At 38.2% G+C, this 21054-nt stretch overlaps 2 protein-coding genes and 1 long non-coding RNA gene across 3 annotated transcripts in view; 1 reads left to right on the plus strand and 2 right to left on the minus strand.

Annotated features, from left to right (window-relative positions):
• Nucleotides 1-280: 280 nt before the first annotated feature.
• On the plus strand, nucleotides 281-1971 carry LOC132155607 (coiled-coil domain-containing protein 106-like). Its single transcript, XM_059564350.1, has 3 exons — nucleotides 281-408; nucleotides 826-984; nucleotides 1342-1971. The coding sequence occupies exons 1-3, from the start codon at nucleotides 345-347 to the stop codon at nucleotides 1662-1664; spliced, it is 546 nt and encodes a 181-aa protein (XP_059420333.1). The 5' UTR covers nucleotides 281-344; the 3' UTR covers nucleotides 1665-1971.
• A 7007-nt stretch (nucleotides 1972-8978) lies between these two features.
• On the minus strand, nucleotides 8979-10667 carry LOC132155608 (uncharacterized). Its single transcript, XR_009437307.1, has 3 exons — nucleotides 10135-10667; nucleotides 9907-10089; nucleotides 8979-9873 (listed from the first exon to the last, which is right to left on the minus strand). It is a non-coding gene; the product is annotated as an uncharacterized LOC132155608 (long non-coding RNA).
• Nucleotides 10668-18337: 7670 nt separating this feature from the next.
• Nucleotides 18338-21054, minus strand: part of cd151l (CD151 antigen, like) — a 71411-nt gene continuing 68694 nt past the window's right edge. Inside the window, exon 8 of the mRNA XM_059564785.1 lies at nucleotides 18338-18817. Within this exon, the coding sequence (XP_059420768.1) occupies nucleotides 18758-18817 (60 nt within the window). The 3' untranslated portion in view covers nucleotides 18338-18757. The remainder of the gene's footprint in view (nucleotides 18818-21054) is intronic.

Genomic DNA, 21054 nt, shown 5'->3' on the forward strand with positions numbered 1-21054 from the left:
CAGAATAAGTGTGATGAATTTATGAACATATTCACTCCTCTAATAGCAGTTAATCATAACATTCACCCTCATAACAGTTTACTTGTACTTGACTATATACAGTACAGTGGTGTAAACACTAGTTGTTTATTAATGTGCCTTCCATGCTTGCATTTTAAAGTAAGAATAATCCAGATTTACTCAACTTTTTTGAGATCTCTAGAATGACCAGATAAATATTTTGTAATTACTGTAAATCTACAGTAGGTGATACAGTCTCAGTGCCACCTCCTGTCTCTGGTTCACCACAAGTTGCACCGACGGCAGTTGCAACAATTGAAAAACTCAAAGAAGAAAATAGACTCATGAAAGAGGAACGGGATTTTCTGCGGGAGCAATTGAGAGGTTCCCTCAATAAAAGACAACTAGGTAAGTCTTGGTTTACACATTGTTTTCTTTCCATATCTGGCTCAGTTTTTATTTATTTATTTTTTTATGTCAAACAACCACAACAACAACAAAATAATGTGTGATCTGATGTTCAGAAACCTGATACGAATGGAAATGAGAATTTAAAGTATTAAAGGTTTGCTGGAACAGCATCTCATTATGTTCTAGAATAAAGTTCTTCATATATTATATGCCCTAGAATATATTTATTGATAATATTTATTTTAAATATTGTTCACATTTATTAACATATTTACTGACATATAATTGACACTTATATGGTATTTAAATATAAATATGAAAATGTAAACAATGTATAACAATATATAATATAAACTTTTATTTTGGATGTGATTAATTACAAAATTGTCTTTTTTTACTTGCATACTGTTTTAGGGACAAACAGAAGAATGCAAAATGATTCATCTTCTGAGTCAGAATCTGCAGACAACTCAACATTCTCAGACACATCAGATTCCTCAGACAAGCCTCCAAAGAGAAAACACAAGAGAAAGCACAAAGTCAGAGAAGACAAAGATACCTACATTCGAAGAGGCAAGTTAGTATATTATAGGACCTGCAGTATGCTATACACAAACATACACACACACACACACACACACACACACACACACACACACACACACACATATATATGTGTGTGTGTGTGTGTGTGTGTGTGTGTGTATGTGATTTCTCCATTCCCAATTTAATGTGCTGAGACAATTATGTCTTATTGAGTTATTAAATTTAAATTACATAGTTTACCTTTAACTACTTCACACCTATATAATGTACATATATTAATAAGAGTTTCCACCATAATAAATTAGCGAGAGAAGTCATTTTTTTTTGTTGTTGAATTCTGTAAATGCTTTCATAATTTCTATGCTGTGTAATACTTTTTTTCAGTTAAAACTCCTGATGATGTTTTGCACCGCTACAAGGCCATTCTGAAGAGCTTCCTACGGACTAGGAGTGTCTCCAGAAGCTGCAAACTACACAATGTTGATCGCAATACCATAGCTCTTACAGCTATCATTGCAGAGCTGCAGATAATTGCTACTCCTGAACTGCACATTCCAGAATTTCAGGGTGGAACTCTGCAGAAATTTGCAAAAAAGTGCAAGGAATATCTGGATACAAAACCAGAAGTCATGAGTAAAATCACTGAAATGAAACAGAATCGTGAGCTCCTACCAATTGGATATAAATTCCGAAAAGAAGACAAGTAATTGGCTCAAAAGTATAAGATGTCTTGTTCAGTGCAGCAGTAGCATTTATACAGCGTTCACCATGTAGAAAAGTAATCTTTTTCAGATTTATTTTAAGCCCATTTTATTGATTAAAAAACAAAGTGTGAATGTTCCCCTCACTTTGTTGTCTTTAAGTTCACCCTGTCTTGTGTTATGTTTCTAGATAAAGTACAATGTTTTATAGACAATGTATAACTTGGAACTAAATGGCTCTTTTAAGTTTCTTCTCTGTTATGCACAATAGTGCAATCTATTTTACAGTGCATTACTAACATGGACGTCTAACATGTTATTGTCCTTATTGATGCCATTGAAAAAGCAAAATGGTTAACAAATAAAGTCATTGTTTTGATGCACTATGTATGTACTGTAGTGTATTAAGAACTGTTAATTCTACATTGCTTTCATGTCATCTTTTACAGTCCTTACTAGTTGATATGCCATATAGTGGTGTATATGGACTAAGCTTATAACAAAGTTGGAAGAACTGGTAATTACTATGTAATGTTTGTGTAAAATGGTGCACTTTATTTTACAGTCCTATTTCCATTTACTTACTATGAACGTACTGGTGAATGTACCTATTAGTTCATGTATAAGTTATGCAGTACTCAAGTTGGGGGGTAAGAACATGGACCAAGGTACTTGTTGAGTAATCGATGGTAAATGCCATTGCAGTTAACTTACCTCCTTCTTTAATGTCACTGATTCTCTTAACTAATTGATTCAACAGAGATTTTTGATGGTGTGCATTGCTAATAATTATACGTGTAGACAGATTTTACTTTGGACTTATACAGTAGCTACTAGACTCATAATAACACTTACAACTTATCATATGTCAAAATCCCTATTTAAAAGGACTGTGCCTGCTGAGCATTAACATGCAGAGCTGCACAGTTACTGCAGTGTTCCTAACCAACTTCCAAAGCACATATAGTTTCACATTAGTTATCATGAATGTACCCTGTTTGTTTGTGGCTGTTATTAACCATACTTAAGTACTACATATTTACCATGTACATACCATTAAGATGTACAGTAATGTTTCTTATTACTTACCATAAATGGATACTGTAAGGACGTGCCTGTTTGTACCCACACTAGTCCATAAGTACTACATATTTATCATGTACATACCATTAGGATGTACATTAATGTGTCTTATTACTTACCATAAATGGATACTGTAAGGACGTGCCTGTTTGTACCCACACTTGTCCGTAAGTACTACATATTTACCATGTAAATACCATTAGGATGTACAGTAATGTTTCTTATCAGTTGCCATATACAGATAATGTAAGTGCATTTTAGTACATTCACACTTGTCCATCAGTACTACATATTTGCCATGTATTTACATTAGTAGTTACAGTGAAGTATCTAATTACTTACCATGTACAGACACTACCTGTAAGTACCCACACTTGTATGTACATACAAACTAATTACCATGCATGTACAACTGTTAAGTACAGCCGTGTTTCTTATTAGTTACCATGTACATACAGTTCAGGTAAGTACCTTGTGTTACCACACATTTCCCTGTAGGTACAGGATATTTACCATGTATGTACCATGGAAGTACACGTACTGTAAAATAAAGTGCTACCAAAAATTCTAATAGTGATGAATCGGTAATTGCGGATAGAGGCGGTATTTCGACGTAAGTATTTTTTTCAATGGACGTCTGTGTCATGGGGATTGTAAATAAGTCTAACTCTGATTTAATACACTCCTCGGACATGCGATGGAATAGAGCCATGTTTAGAAAATAGTGTTCAGAAATCTTTTGGTACGGACGGTTTTCTTTACACGTTTAGTGCGGGGACGGCGGTTACATTTTGGGGCCGCGCGCTTGTTACTGCGATGTTTAGCTTTCTTCACACGGCCACTCCCCCTACGTACACGCTCACCCGGTGGTTTAAAAGAACCTCGTGACATCACCATTAAGCCGTTGCCATTTTGTCCATTATTATTATTGTCATTATACGATCTTGATAGACCGCTGGTCACAACATCGCTAGCTATATTTCTAGCAGCAGTTTTTAGATGTGGTTTTACTATACTAAAACCTCTTTTCAACAGCGGTAGCACCGTCCTTAAAAGAGATTTGAAGATGCCACCTATGCCTGCTCCGTACATAACAGGACCGGCCACGTATCCTGGTAAGCCGTTACCCGCCTGGTTCCGGTAGTATGTAACATATCGCTCGGGGTCCATAGTTGCGTAATAGTTTTGCTAAAACTAAAACTTATTTCACCGGTCTGAAGTAAAGTTTATCCACAACTTTACCATACGTGAAACGCACGTGTTTGTTCAGATCGTCTTTAACCTCAATGCAGATATCTGTAATATTAGATTTATTCACAGGTACGTAATGTGGCTTGTCGAATCTAACACTGACGCTGTCATTAGATGTACCGTCTATATGTACAGTTCTCAGTAGCGGTACGTACGAATCACCTACTGATTGATATTCGATCATATCACTGTATATGTACATGCTATAAAATGCACCTCTTATGTCAGCTTGTGACGACAGGTGCACCGTCAGAACTATTTTTGGGGTGCTGTTTTGCAGTTCCTAGAGACACACCAGACTTTAATCCTAGAATAATAGCCAACTTCCCATAAAATATCAAAGATGTGTTTGTCGGTGCTTTTAGAAATATCCTGTTTTTGATGTGATCGTAACCATGTGTGACTTTCGGGGGAAGGTTGGCGTTGATTTCTCTAACCAGAAATAGTACATCTTCATAATAACCCGGTTTTAACGTATTGCACACTTTAGATACATTTTGTAGATTTTTTTCTTTAATGTAGATAATCACGTCACTGTCCTCTTCGTAATGCCTCTCATCATATTCCAGTATATTAGGGTCGGTGTTAATAATAAAGGCGGCATCCTCCTCATTAAATGTATACCAGGAAATAGGATAATAAAATTCAATTAAACCGACTTCCCATTGACCTTTGAGGTTCATACTTCTTGCTAGTCTCGTTTTGTAATTTGAGATACGATTGTCAGGGTAAACATCCATAGATGCATTACAAGGTAGCGTGATATAAAAGCCGCCCTCACTCATGGTGTAGTTTTTCACAAATGCTACTTATGACACCTCCGGTTGTTACTTTAATGGATTCTGTATGTCCACGATCTCCTTTTCTGGTAACCATGAGGAAAACTTAGTAGGCCAGCCCAGCCACTTGACAAGACAAAGCACTTTGCGGCCGCTCTTTTTTCGATCTAAAATCTTTTCTATTTTAAACGATTTGTCTTGGTTCACAATGATTTTTTGTAATTCTTTTTCATAAAAGCATCCGTCGATAACATCACCGTGATAATCTTGTAGTCTGTACACTGGAGGGTTTCGCGGTATACGAGCGGCTATAGTGAAATATTCCTTGGTGTAATTCTGTTCATAACCCTTCGAAAATACACCTCTAACTTTTGAAACTCTAACTACATCCCCTATTTTATACTTGAAGACAGGTGTTCCTTTACGTAACTTTCCATACAGATTATTGAACACATCTGTCTCATTTTCTTTATTAACGTCCAACGGTCACATTTTAATACTTTTGTGATAACTGGCGTTATATCCTTCTATAAGATCTTGTAAGATATTGTAGTAATGCTTTGAATTGATAGCTGTTAAAAACCGCCACATAAATGATTTAAAAGTGTGATTAAATCGCTCCACACAAGACGATTTTACATCACTTGCTGTAGCAAAATGATGTATGTTATACTTTTTCATCAGTTGTTGGAAATGTTTGTTGAAAAATTCTGTACCTTTATCGGTCTGTAATTTTTGAGTATAAAGGCAAATGCTTTCGTAACCTCTACACCTGTCTTATTCTTCAGCGGACGTACCCAAGCATACTTGCTAAAAACATCTATGCAAGTCAGTAAAAATTTGATACCATCGTTTTCTTTTGAAAAAGCAGACATGTCAACAAGATCTGCTTGAAACTGTACATCTTTTCCGTACACTATCACTCTATTCCGTTTGTATTTGATAGGTGCTGTCTTGTGTAATGTATAAGTGTCCTGAGATGATAGCCAATCTGATATTTCTTTATCCTTCAGAGTTACCCCGTATTCCTGTAGTACACCGTGTTTTAATCGTTCTTTACCTCCCAAAGAACCAGGGTGCGCTGGGTTGTAGTACACTTTTTTCATTAATTCAGACATCTTACCACCACTACTGTTTACACAAAACAATGAGAGAGTTATTAGGGTCAAAAGCTTTTTATTAGCAATCGTTGCAGAAGACACATACAAGTTCAATTTGATTGGTCATACATTATCTAATTATACATCATCTAGATATTGAAGGAATTTCACACACATTAAAACATTTTTCTCTATCATATGTTCAACTAGCATGTCAATAATTTTATATACGTCTATCGGATCATTTCTTGACAACGTTACACACACATCGGTTACATAAGTACAAAGACATAAAATTTTACCTATTTTAAGACATTCTTCACATTCAGGCATAAGTTCAAGAATATTTTTAACAGTCATGCGTGGGAGTTGTCATAACACACCACTCCTCCGACATTCCCCTCACAACTAACATTTGTTTTTTTAATTTCATTAAACGTTTATTGTCCACATAACATTCACTCTCATCATCTATAATCTTATACAATAAAAAAGTTATTTCACTTTTAATTCTTTGTTTAAAAATGAGTTTTCCCAGACAATTTGCGCGGCAGAGGTTACCCATGTCCCCACGGTTAATCAGAATCAGCAGGTGTACTCTTCTTCCAGCTGTCAACAGCATCGTAAATGGCCTGCTCGCAAGTTTCATCCACAAGTTTCGTCCGGAGTTCTGCCAGACCTTCCACTATGTACATGTCATCTCTGAGCTCACACAGAACACCATCGACAACCCCCTGAATTCTTTGCTGATGCAGTGTTAAACCAAACAGTTTCAAGGTTTGTGCCAGAATGAGTTTCAGATCAGGTTTACACAATTTATGCGAGAGTTGTTCAAAACATCCCAGAAAATAGTACGCAGGTGCCTCATAGAGACATGAATGTTGTGTTTGCGAAGGATGATCGACCTGACATCCGTAACAATCTTTCTTCAGCTGCTTGTCAACCAGATGTTCCAGAATTATGGCAACAACAGCTTTAATGATCTCATGTCCGATCACCCCGATGCAACCGTCGACGGTGTCCGAGACGTTTTCAGAATTTGCTGTGCCAGATGGACCAGCGTGGGGAGGTGGTGGCGGATTGTACTTTGCGAGGAAGGCGAGGTTATGGTATCCGAGCTCTGTACAGAATTTGTTCAGCCAGGCGTCATTGTCCGTCGCTGACCACGGTGCGGATGCGTTGTCATCGCATACAAAGTGTGGAGCTGGCGAAGCATTTTCTTGAGTCATGTTGGTGGTGGTGATGTCGCTCGAAGTCTATTTCCACAGAGGCCCCTGACGTGCGTATTTAATGATTATAGATGGTAGGCGGGGCCACATGAACCCCTCTCCGGCTGGCCACACACCATTCAGGGTGAAACAGCTTCACTTTTATGTTGTTGTATCTGTCAAATGCCTCGCACCACTTAAACATTTTGTCTATCTATCCAAATATCTCCTCTAACGCAGGCACGTCTTTCCACTGAAACAAAAATTTAATCTTATAGTATTTAAGATGGTCCTCTTCAGATATTGGCCATGCGCGTTCAGGTAAATCCAGGAGGCGGTCGCTGCAAAGAATATATATATAATCATCAGCATACTTGTTAATGTGATCCCCGAGCACTCTGTAACGCATTCCTGGAGTGATACCGTTCCATTCGCCTATGAATAGAGGATCGTTGCCTCCATCTTTTAGATCACGCCAGACATAATTGTAAAATAAACACCAATCTTTTACTGTGAAAAACAGATCAGGATCCTCAGCCGTGTCGTACGTGACCCTTTCATCACTGTCCACGATGCTCAGTCTGACCTCGCGGTTGCTCTTGTCAAAATCGTAACTGCAAATACGATTACCGGATAGATTAAACTCACGCTTAACATTGTCCAAAGGTTCGTGGAGGAAATTGGCCAGACACGGACCATGTTTTATCTTCCTCGGGGCCAGCATTAGATGTTCCATAGCTAACTCAACACTCTTCTCAGGAGTTTTAGGTGATGATGTCGTGGCCATTGTTACATAATAGCTCTCCAATTTTTACAATTCACAAAAAAACCTTTCGTATTTTACAACTAGGTACGGATAAATTAGCTTCAACAAAACCCTCTTTTTAAACACTTGTTACACCCCAAAAAAATGCTGCTATCACGCCTATAGCCCTGCCCTCTCTAGCGCTGGAGGCGTGGTTTATTTCCGGAGCATTCCCGAGCCTCATTCTGAGTGTGTCTACGGTGCTGGGAGGTTGTTTTAATAAAATTTTCCCTTACACCATTTTCATGATTTCGCCCTTTTCAAAGTTTAAAAAAAGCACATAGCTTCCCAACACTTCTCCCTCCCTCCGAAATTCCTTCTTGGGTTCATAAGTTCAAATTTAGGTCATTGGGCTGTACAGGGAGGGGAGGGGGTGTACAAACAGGTGTCCAGAACAGATGGCTTTTATGACCCTCATCAATCAAATTGATTGATAACATAAGGTTACACATTTCACTCTTGCCATAACTTGATTAATAGTCAAACAAGAAATCATGTAATAATATAATTAATATCAGTATGAAGGATATGGCAACTCGGCATCCACTCCTTCAGTCCCCTGTTTTAGATCAATGTGGGGTCCAATACCCCACATCTGGTCTAATAAATGAGGTCAGGTGTAGTTGTGATGCATGCTAATAATGCAGGCTGTTGGTCAACTTAAGCAGGTGCATATACTAAACATCTCTGGTACTGTCTGACATTTCTAGTAATAAACACATTATTTTGTACAAAATACTTCCCATATACATTCTTACTTCCCATATACATTCATCTACTTACTTAATCCCACAATATCTGCACTTGGACTAGTTTTTCTTCACATAAAAAGTAATGTCTTTTCCAGTGAATCATTCTGTGTGTCCCTCTACCTGGAAAAGTGTCCTCCATCCATATATACTTTCATCAACATACCTTTGTAAATACCTCTCTTCCTACTACAGCTACTTCACACTTACCCTCTAAAACAAAACATTTATCCAACAGCCTTAAGACTAAATTTGCATATTCATTAACCAGATTTAACAAATCATTAAAGAAAACCACTGTTATTGCATTCCTGACATATGTCAGACCCTCAATCACCTCAGATACCAAATACAGACATTGCTTATAACCTAAATCCCAGTAAAGATACCCTTATTTTATGAAAATCTATAATTTTCCCGATCAATGGTGCAATTAGAGGGATTGAATATCCATTATACCCTTTCACTCCAAACTTGGTGTTAAAAACACAAAAATAAACAAACCAAAAATAAGTAAGATCAATATTGAGCCATCTTTAAAAATAAAAAAATAATCATAATCATTATTTCCTCGAAAACCTAGAGCAGTTCCTAGTTTATTACTTAATAGCCCTTTTATTAAGTTTTACTTTCACCACGAATCCATTTGCAGTCATCATAGTTCACATGCTGTTTAAACATACATGAAACATAAACCTAAACTTGTCATTGTTAACAACATTTGGTCAAAATTACATTTTAAGTATCGAAGTGTCTAACTTCAAAAATACAACTAACCTGTCCACTTATTGTCATGCATGTATTTTTATACCATGACATTACTGTTAATCATACTCATTGCCTTATTATTATTATTACTTATTTATTTATTTTTTTATGCAAATCTTGTCAATTATCATACCATATTACTGTCCTCAGACTATATTAACGACACATTCAGAAGCAAATCCTCAATACCTCGTATAAAGTCAGTTTAGTTCTCACTGTTTTGTCAGTTAGAAATGCTTACAGGTCAGCTACCTGATCAATGTCTTAAAAACCCTTCGTTCATGTTTGTCATTTGGCAGTGATATTTATTTACTCAAAATTATTATAAACTGAAAAAGAGCCGACAGATTTCACAATACTATTACTAAATGAACAATACTATTACTTAGTTCTAAACGGCCAAATATTTATTAAAGAGACATCCTCAGTTTCTGTAAATCTGTATTGAAACAGTATACATGATCAAAAAGCCCTGTCAGTGTTGACAATATTAATTTGATTTGACTTGACAGATGTTCATAAGCAGCTCCATAGAGCCTATTACAATTGTGTTGTTTAAACATAATTTTTTTTTGCTGTGCTATTTCAATTAATTCAAACCTCTTGTTATGGTATTCCTCCATTAAGGGGCTATCCCAGGAGATCCACACATTTTTGTTCAACTTATCTCTGTTCTACATGAACCAAACTATTGCGTCATTCAGACCTTGAGGACCCACAAAAGCCTTACGACTGCTTTTGCTTTTGCACTATATTACATAAACAGGATTCACTCCTTTGTTTTCCCACCAGGCTTCTTTATGTGAGGGTGCTCTCTGGATAATTTGGTTAGTGACTTAGCCAATCTGTCACTGTTTTTCTGCCGTCAAGTCTAAAATATTTACCTTTACCATTCAAACAACCAAGTGTTAACTTGTTAAAATTTAGACCCTCGTTTAAATTTAGGCATGGATTTTAAACCCATTTTGGACGGCAATCTTAAATTTCACATTTCCAATCACATAAACACTCTTAAACATATTAATCCAGAGAGTGATTTAAATCAGCATTATAAAAGACAAAACAAGTCATTATTACCAGTAGCAGACAGAGCTGGATAACCAATCCACTTAAAGCTCGTCCCATGTTCGGCATTGTCTTTTCATTAGTTCCACTCAGAATTATCGACTTCTGTAAAGTAATTTCACTTAACACATCTGTAATGATAAAACACTCATTCCAGAGGTTAGTGACTCAATATACACAAAGCAGAAACAGAATTGTCCTCCAAAATATACAGTAGTCATCCTCATGCGTGCACATGATTAACATAAATATTTAACATCTCATATTCAAGGTTTGCTTTTGGTGTTAAATCGGAAGGATTTAAACTTTAAAAAAAAAGTTTGTTTAGTTTGTTCCTAGTCTCTTATTTAGTATCAAAGTTCGCCTGTTCATTAATGCTTTTTATTTAGAGAAAAATCAGCAGGGTTGTTTTGGTCTTAAAATCATTGCTCTGTTTTGGTTACTCTTACTTAGCAGGCCAATAAGAGAAGCAGAGCACCATCCCTGCCTCCACTCAGGCACTCTCTCTCTCTCTCTTACTGTGCAAAATATTAGTTATTTATTTGACAGTTTTCACCAAACTTAAACTTAGACTATAATATCAAATTCATTACAACATATAACCCTTAATCATTCAAATAGGTTAAAAATGTCATAGTTTCTATATCTCAAATCTCAGTTCAGACTGTTTAAAACACATAATGCTAGGAACATTTCTTTAAAATTATTTTTACCTTACATGCTTAATTCCCTTAACCTTTGTTATCTAAACCATCTCTTGATTCAGCAAAAGCAGTCCTCATTTTTAGCCACCACCATATCTTGTAATCATCTTTTGCCATGCCTAATGACCAGCATGAGTAAAGACTATGATATAGACATATTAGTTCAATATCATTTTAGCCACATAAGAAATTTTGTCTCAAAATAATGGCTGTCATCACATGGTCTCAGATGGTTCTTGACAGCCCATTGCCATTAACTCTTTATAAATAAGCCTCTTTTCCTCAGGGTCTGATCCCCTGGCATAGTTGCATCAAGTTGTGGACGCTTGTCACAACAAGCAATCAAGGAATGCGGTTGCTGGTGATCAGGTCTGGAGGAGCTCACATTTTTGAGGCAGATTGCTGTAATTCCTACAGTTCCCCTCTTAATGATGCTCTAGACCTATCAAGCATCCACTCAACTCCACTACCATCTCACATGTAACACCTCCCTTCTGGGCAGGTGCCCAGGATCTTACCTGTCATTGAGAAATCACCTCATGCACACTGGTAACCACTCTTTCCCCTTGCAACACACTCGACAGTCTTCTTCCAGAATCCAGTATTTCCTGCAGCTTAGGAAAGGTGCACTCAAGAACCATGAGAGCCATTGACAGCACCTACTAGTGTTACAACATTGAAAAAGGTTAATCAAACTAATATTTAATAGCTAAAATCAATTGGATACCTCCAAACTATTATGCTGAGATTATTCAGTGAATTTATATTTCACACCCGTCCATTCATTGTAATTTTCTGTTGCTTCTGTAGCTGGAGCCATCGGGCCCTGTATGATGGTGGAGACTAAAAATAAGACAGATAAGTTACTGGTCATAGAACAAATAGCAATACAACTGTTTAACTATTCAAAATTATTACATCTATAGCTCAGGGTCTGTATTATGATTTTAAAGACCTTATGTCTCTTCAACAATTGCTCCTAAATTGTTATTCATGATTTTTATAATCTCATTATTTCTTAAATGCATTGGGCAGTTGAACATTTAACTACCAATTGCCCTCTTAATGCATTAAATCTGAACTCTTTTTATCATGTCCTTTAGCATCTCAGTGTCTATGATTTGACTGAAACACTGTGCTGTACTATAAATAGCTTATCACTTAAACACAGGCTCAGATAACAGCATTTTAGCTTACTTTGAATGAGAGAGAGAGATCTCTGAGGGATTCAGGACTCGTAGCAATGCATTTTCATTCATTTTTAACATAATTTCATCGTACTATCATTTTACTCTAGGCAAGTTTAAAACTTGTCAGAAATTATATGCATCTTAAAAATAAAATCTTTATATTTGTATTTTTACTTTATTTTCGCAACTCAAAGGTTTCTCAAAGTTCTTTGCAGTCATTGTCATTACTTTTACATCAACTTGTATTTATTCATTCACTTAATTCTGGCCATGGCTTCGGAATTTCAACATTGGTTTTAAATCTGTCAGAGGTTATCTGACCCAGGTATATTACTTCGGGTCTTGCTAGCATGCTGTCTTCAAAGTTACTTTGAAACCCCCGTTTATGTTACTTGTTTACAACTTTATCATCTCATAAGAAAACAATAATTTTCTTTTCTCTTCTTTTTTTTTATGATGCTGCGTGGCTACAATTTTGCAGTCCAACAATAAAATTACTCTTTTGGCCAAACATTAGTAAATATAGGAATTACAAATTTTTCACTCAGAACATGTCTCTGGTATTTTTACTGCTTAAGCCAGAGTCATGGTGGGGGCCAGCATGAGATAAAAACAACTGCTTCATTGCAGTCAAAGCAATCTTATCTTTTAAAGCAAAACATAAGCTTCTAAGTTTTTCCAAAACGCTACTGCCAATTTGTGTGCCTACAGTATTTTCACCAACCCAGAATTCTGTTCAATATGCCTTGTCAGGACTTTCAACAATTATATAGGAAATAGAACAGATCTTATGATATCATTCTTTGTCATTTAAACCTTCTATCTATCATTTAATCTATTTTTCAGAATAAATCATCACTCATTTACTACTGGGATTATTTTTAGCAAATCGGCACATACATTTAGACATTTTTTATCTCTCTGGTTCTTTCTTTGTTTAAAGCCAATCAAGTTTTTGTTTTAACTTTCCAATCAGAATCAAAGCTCGGACTGACCATTCTTTCAATTAATTCAGAGAATATTTTAAAAGTCAGAGCTTCAGAGCCAAACTGTTTACAGCATTTGCTCTCTTCTGTTTCATTATTTCTATCAGGGCTGAGCAAGTTACCTAACTTGTCAGTCATATTTCTATCATAAACCAAAAAGATATTGAGGCGGCGATCTTACCAACAGCACTTGACTTCTGCGTGATGAAACTGCAAAGTATATTCCAGAATTTCCATATACTGGTCCAATCCAATCAGGGTCATGAAAACTAAATTTTAGCTCTTTCGGGGTTGTTCCTGATGCATCCCAGATCAATCAATACTTTCCCTTTGCATATATCCCTATATTTTTATAGGTGCACATATGAATTATCACTATTTATTTATTTTTAAACACTAATTTTGGATACTTTGTTCCCTAACCACTGACCTGGCCTATTTCTAAGCTCGGGGCGCCCCCGTCTGTAATGGTGGATGATCGAGAGTTGGAAGAGCGAGTTACGACTAGAACCCCCGTCTAGCGTCTTACATTCTTCTCGGGATTTCCCATACCCCTATGGCTTACCCGGCGGTAAATGCACTGCCCTTTACGGCCTCTCGTGCTTTTCGGCTCTCTGTGCTTGACCCAGCACTGCCTATTTACGGCCCTATGTGTCCCTTGTCCCTCGGTGCTTGACCCAGCACTGCCCTTTACGGGTTCACATGCCTGTTAAGAATGCGTCTTTGTCCCCCCCTGGACTGTGCACACCTAGAAAAAATTCACGTCTCTCTCTAAGACCTATAGGTGTGCACTTTTCCCCCCTGTAACTGTACACATCTTTAAATATATCTTATCCTAAGACCTACCGATGTGCACTTGTACCCCTTTTACTCACAAGGTTACTTTATTTACAGGTGTACCGTGACAGCAATTTACCTACTCCACCCCGGAGCTGGTGTCTACCCCCTCACGTCTGAGTGAGTCTATCGTTCCTCCTCCTCTCGACCCCCTACACTTACAGACAGCCCCTAACCAATAATATTAAATATAAAATCTTTCCTACCTTGGTTTGATGATTGATCTGGGATGTCACCAAAGAACGATTGCCCGCATCCTCCACCATTAACTGTAGGGGAAGTTACAGTTAAAACCCAAGGATCAGATATGTCGCAATGAAGACCAGGAGTCAGAGATGAGTTCAATTAATAATAATAATTTTACTTGTAGAAAATAGTTTGCAATTTCATCAGCAGAAGTCAGCTTCAGTACTCCCGACGGAGTTCGTAGGTCGCCCCGTACAACTCAAAATCAACCACAGTTATACCTTGACAGAGGATACTAATTGCGTCAATACATAAGTCAACAAAATTCTGATTGGTTCCAAAACCTAGATAAACTCTCCAAAGACGTATATCTGATACGCTGGACACCGGCAGTTGATCGTTTGTCCTGGGACTGTCTGAGCTTCTCCCTGTACAGACAGATACTAACACACATACACAGAGAACTTATCTAAAATTCAAGGCTTTCTAGCACTGGCGAGTGTCTTATCATTACGGTTGGATACACACACATAATATGTGGACATTAATCTTGAGGAAAAGAAATACAGGGTAGAACAGGATTCTTTAATATCTCATAAGTGCACATAAGGTTACACATTAAATTAACTGTAGGGGAATTTACAGTTAAAACCCAAGGACCAAATATGTTGCAATGAAGACCAGGAGTCAGAGATGAGTTTAATTAATAATAATAATTTTACTTGAAGAAAATAGTTTGCAATTTCATCAGCAGAAGTCAGCTTCAGTACTCTCAACGGAGTTCGTAGGTCGCCCCGTACAACTCAAAATCAACCACAGTTATACCTTGACAGAGGATACTAATTGCGTCAATACATAAGTCAACAAAATTCTGATTGGTTCCAAAACCTAGATAAACTCTCCAAAGACGTATATCTGATACGCTGGACACTGGCAGTTGATTGTTTGTCCTGGGACTGTCTGAGCTTCTCCCTGTACAGACAGATACTAACACACATACACAGAGAACTTCAAATTCAAGGCTTTCTAGCACTGGCGAGTGTCTTATCATTACGGTTGGATACACACACATAATATGTGGACATTAATCTTGAGGAAAAGAAATACAGGGTAGAACAGGATTCTTTAATATCTCATAAGCGCACATAAGGTTACACATTTCACTCTTGCCATAACTTGATTAATTGTCAAACAAGAAATCATGTAATAATATAATTAATATCAGTATGAAGGATATGGCAACTCGGCATCCACTCCTTCAATAGATCATTAAAACGATTTTTAAAAATGGTTATAAATCATGAAAAGTGTTGGCAACAATTTATAATAAGCTCTCTTTGGTTTACATTAGTTAATGCATTAACCAACATGAACTAACAATGAACAATCTTTTATTCAAATAATTTATTAATCTTTTTTATGTCAGTTATTCCTATAATTAAAAATATGAATGTTTATGTTATATCACAGTACATAAACTAATCTCAAAATAAAACTGTAATTAAACAAATTATTAGTAATAATGTATTAAAATATTTTAAATAAGCTTATCTATGTATATGTATGCATGTATGAACATATTTTTTACTGCATTTGTTTGTGTTAGTAAAAAATGTATATGTTAATTCATGGTACAGTAACTGATGTACATTATAAATTGTAATTAATAATGTAGCAATCCATTTTAAACATAATATTAACTAAGATTCATAAATGCTATATAAATTATGTACATGTTAACTATATAATGGTAAAAAAAGCAATTATTGAAAAGCATTACAATAATTATGTGTGTGTGTGTAATTGAGTGTGTGAGAAAGACAAATGCCATACAATTGTTGTTAATGTTATTTAATATAATTAATGTTAGTAACTGAAACCTTATTGGAAGTGTTACTCAAGTTTTATATATTGTGTTGTGTGTGTGTGTATGTGTCTCTTGATGGTTCGGATTAACCCTTTCATTGCTGTATCCCTTAATTCAAAACTGCTGAATCAGGTGTGCCTTATCCTAATCCTGGTGATCGACTGCCCTGCAATGTTCAGCTCCAAATCTAATGAGTCACGCCTACCTTTAATCTTCAAGCAATCCTGAAGACATTAATTAGTTGCTTCAGGTGTGTTTGATTTGGGTTCGAGCAAAACTTTCCGTGACAGTTGATCGCCACCTACATCCATCTTGCATGGACTCTTGTAGGTGTTCTAAACTTGCTTACTCCTATTATCAATGGCAATGGCATTGGAAAGCCAGTACATTACCAAACATTTATAGGTGTATTTATGAACTGCTTAATAATGCCTATTAAAGGAGTACTATTATGCTGTTTCACTTTTTCATTTTTAGTTAGTCTGCAATGTTGCTGTTTCAGCATAAAAAAAGTTCTGCAAAGTTACAAAGCTCAAAGTCCAATTCGAAAGGAGGAATTTTATTTAATAAAAATCACATTTTAAAAACTACAATGAACAACTTATTTGGACTACAGCAAATATTTTTTGTTTGTTGCAATGTTTGTGTTTGTGATATCACAAATATGGACGAATGGGATGAAACTTGGTTGAGCTGCACTAGAGAAGGCAATAAGTCTGATATATATGTAGTTGACCATGAAGGCTGGAAGAAAAAAAACCTCCTTATATTCAGGTGTGAAGAATTATTAGGCATTTTTTTCCTTTACTGATAAAATGAGCCAAAAACAAAGGTTTAAATCAGACTGAAAATCCAAAATTATTAGAACCCCATGAGAATTATTCAAAATAAGAGCAGTACAGTAATTGCAAAGTTAAGACATGACCACTGGACAGCAAAATGCTTACTGGTTCAGAAGGGTCAGAAAAAGAAAAAACAAGTGGAGAAGAATAGGAACACATTAACTGCAAAGGAATTAAGAATTAAAGTGAAGAATCAGGTGTGAAACTATCAGGGAGCATTTAGTCTACAGTACCACCATTTTCCAGAGCTGCAACTTTCCTGGAGTCTCCAGAATTACAAGGTGTGAAATCCTATATATTAAGACTTTATATATAGGCTTTATGAACAGATAGGTTTTGAGTGACTCTTGAAGGACCAGCACCACCTCCTCTTGTACGACGGTTTGAGGAATATATCTTCCAGAATCTGGAATTAGATTTAGGAGCCTATTTTTATTCCATCTCCTATCCTGAAAAGTCTGTCTTGCAGAATTGACTAAAAATTTATCTTCACATTAATTCCTAATTCTTTTGCAATTCTTTTTGTCATTTCTTCTCGACCTGTTTTTTCCCCCTTCTTCTTCTTTTCTGACCCCGCTGACCCAGTCAGCATTTTTTGTCCAATGAACATGTCTTAACTTAGCCATTTCTGTATTGCATTTGTGTTTGATATTTCTCATGGGGATTTCATAATTTTTGACTTTTCAGTTTGACTTTTCATGTATGTACTGTACATGTTGAAGAACTGACAATAAAGCAGACTTGACTAATACTAATAGCTGAAACTTTGGAATAGTTTGCCTATAAATGTGCGATTTGCTTCTTCACTAGCAAGTATTAAATCTGCTCTCAAATCTTATTTGTTTTCTCTGGCTTTTGATTAAGGTTAGTTTAAGGGTTTGATGTTAAAGTGTTCTGATGTGTTTATTTTTCATTTGATGCATGCTTCCTTTTAATGCTTTTTATATATGTGTTTTGGTGCAACTCTGTTGTTTTTAAATGTGCTATTGAAATAAATTTTGACTTGACTTGATAGCTGAAGAGAATGATAAAGAATGGCAATCTGTTAGCATGCTAACCGTTTAGCATTCTTATTTAGATGGCAGCGATTATCATAAATTTAGTAATTTCTGTGCGGCTTGATCCAAAGATCATCTGATCAGATTTTGGGCAGAACTGGAGGTAATCAAGAAACTGTCATTAAAAAAACAACAAAAAACAAAAACAAAACAGCAGTTTATACAATTCAACCTGCTTTTTTGTATAAAACACCTTTGTCATTGACATTTCTGTTAGTTTAAATTTATTTTGCAATTCTGTCTGGTGCTTCTAGTGGTAAATTACAAAGCATTGGACCAAAAACAAAAAGTATTGTGCCAGAGGTTTAGGATTTCGATTTAGGATCTGGGAGTACAAACATAAAAAGAAAAAACAAATTGCATAAAATTTTTCATATATAAAATACAGTCCGAAATTAAGTTAATTGATAAGAACAATAAAGCCACTTCTAACTCTGTAATACCTAATGTGTGTAAAATCATAAAACACTATATTTATTACTGTATATGTGTGTCTGTGCCTGTGGATAGTTGGTACTGATTTTGTTTCCTAATTATTTCCTATCAATTAAAATTATTGTGAAACAAAAAATGCTGTAGAGAATGATGGTCACTGATTAATCCTGTAGTTGAGTGGTCTCTTCAGTATGGCTCTGATTTCAGACTCCTGTACAGACAGCAGGTGAAAAACATGCCAACAATCTGAAAGAACAAACAAGAGAAGAAAAGCCTGATATTAATAAAATTCCAAACAATATCATAAATGTACATATAGTCATCATGGAAACAATAATAATATGGACAGAACTACTCATTAGTTATATACGGAGCCCCTCTGGTCCCAATTTTGTCAAAAAAAACAAAAACAAAAGATAACTATCTCAAGATAAGTAACTCGTGGCCTCAAGATACTAACTCGTGGCCTCTGACACATGGACCCTTTGTTATAAAACTGGACCCTGTACTGTAGTGCAATGTAATACTTCACATTCTGTGCAATATTCTCTGTTTTAATATTCAGTGTAATATAGTTTGCTGCAGTTCTGCTTCTATTTATTGTCGCGGGCTGAAGAATCACACGGCAGGCTGTGATGAATTGTTAAAGCCCCGGAGGGTGTGTTTATTAATGACAGTGATCGTGAATGTGCCAGTAGTGTCCGGTGCTCGTCCTCTGTGCTGCGTGATCCCGTTTGCCGGCCGGCTGAGTGCAAGGGGAATCGGTGTCCGGTGCTCAGGTGGCGGGCTGGTCGGTCATTCGCTTTCTGTAGAGATAAGAGACACAACATTAGCTGGCGTTGCTTTGGAAAGCTTTCTCACCCGTGTCCTCTTGGGTACAGCTTTTGTAGTCCTCGTCTGAGCCCTTTCAGCTGGGACCGATCAGCCCGCGGTGATTGAGTGCAGGTGGATCTCCTCCATTGCCAGGGCGACGCTGATAGGTGCCCGGGACACGGCTCACACCAGAAGAAGCCGGAGCCTCCGGAGCCGCTCCAGGTGGTCCTCCCAGGTCTCCGGAGTGGATGACGACATCATCGATGTAGGCCGCGGCATAAGTCTGATGGGGTCTCAGCGCGATGTCCATCATCCGTTGGAATGTTGCTGGAGCCCCGTGCAGCCCGAAGGGGAGAACCCGGTACTGCCAGTGGCCACTGGGGGTGGAGAAGGCGGTTTTGGCTTTGGTGGGCTCTGTTAACGGGACCTGCCAGTAGCCTTTGGTGAGGTCGAGCGTGGAAATGAACCGGGCTCCCCCCAGTCGCTCCAGCAGCTCGTCGACACGGGGCATCGGGTATCCATCGAACTCGGAGACCTCGTTAAGGCGGCGGAAGTCGTTACAGAACCGGAGGGTGCCGTCCGGTTTTGGGACCATGACGATGGGACTGGACCACGGACTGTGGGAGGGCTCGATGATCCCCAACTTCAGCATCTCCTGTACCTCCCTTTCGACCGCGTGTCACCGGGCCTCTGGGATTCGGTAGGGCCGCTGTCGCACGATGGTTCCTGGGGGTGTGCGTACGTCATGCTGAAGTACGTGGGTCCGCCCGGGACGTGGGGAGAACACATCGGAGAATTGACCGACCAGATGTTGGAGCTCCTTCCTCTGGGCGGCCGACAGTTGGGGGCTGATGTCAACAACCACGGGAGAGACGGCAGCGAGTGCGGTGACCTGAGTCCTCGTTCCCTCCCAGCGCTTCAGGAGATTAATGTGGTACAGTTGACTTTCCTTCCTTCGTCCAGGCTGGCGTACTCTGTAGGTCACGGGCCCCACTTTCTCCGTAACGATATATGGGCCTTGCCATTTCGCGAGGAATTTGCAAGCTGCCATGGGGATGAGAACCAACACGTAGTCACCTGGCTGGAACTCCCGTGGTTGGGCCGCCCGGTCGTATCGTCGACGTTGGGCTTCCTGGGCTGCTGTCAGGTGTTCCCGGACGAGGGGCATGACGCGGTCGATCCTTTCCCTCATTTCCCTCACGTGCTCGATCGTGGTCCGATGGGCGGTCGGCTGCTGCTCCCAGGCCTCCTTGGCGACATCGAGGGGGCCACGGGGCTGCCGCCCGAACAACAGTTTGAAAGGTGTGAATCCGGTGGAGGCCTGGGGGACTTCCCGGATGCCGAAGAGGACGTACGGCAGCATTTGGTCCCAGTCCCGTCGGTCGTCAGCAGCCACGCGACGGAGCATCTGCTTCAACGTCTGATTGAATCGCTCGACCAGCCCATCGGTCTGAGGGTGGTAGACGGTGGTCCGGAGCTGTTTCACCTTAAGGAGGCGGCAGAGGTCAGCCATCGTCCGGGACATGAAGGGGGTTCCCTGGTCGGTCAATATCTCTCGGGGGATGCCGACCTGGCTACACAGTAGGAAGAGCTCCTGGGCGATGGCCTTGGAGGTAGCCTTGCGCAGTGGAATGGCCTCGGGGTACCGGGTCGCATAGTCCACGATGACC

This window comes from Carassius carassius, chromosome 13 (assembly GCF_963082965.1).
Source record: "Carassius carassius chromosome 13, fCarCar2.1, whole genome shotgun sequence".
Lineage (NCBI taxonomy): Eukaryota > Metazoa > Chordata > Actinopteri > Cypriniformes > Cyprinidae > Carassius > Carassius carassius.

Excerpts from the sequence above, each read along its gene's own strand:
- LOC132155607 (XM_059564350.1), top strand. The coding sequence starts at position 345 with ATGAAAGAGGAACGGGATTTTCTGCGGGAGCAATTGAGAGGTTCCCTC. Across the intron at positions 409-825 it reads CCTCAATAAAAGACAACTAG|GGACAAACAGAAGAATGCAA; the intron begins GTAAGTCTTGGT and ends ATACTGTTTTAG. Across the intron at positions 985-1,341 it reads AGATACCTACATTCGAAGAG|TTAAAACTCCTGATGATGTT; the intron begins GCAAGTTAGTAT and ends ACTTTTTTTCAG.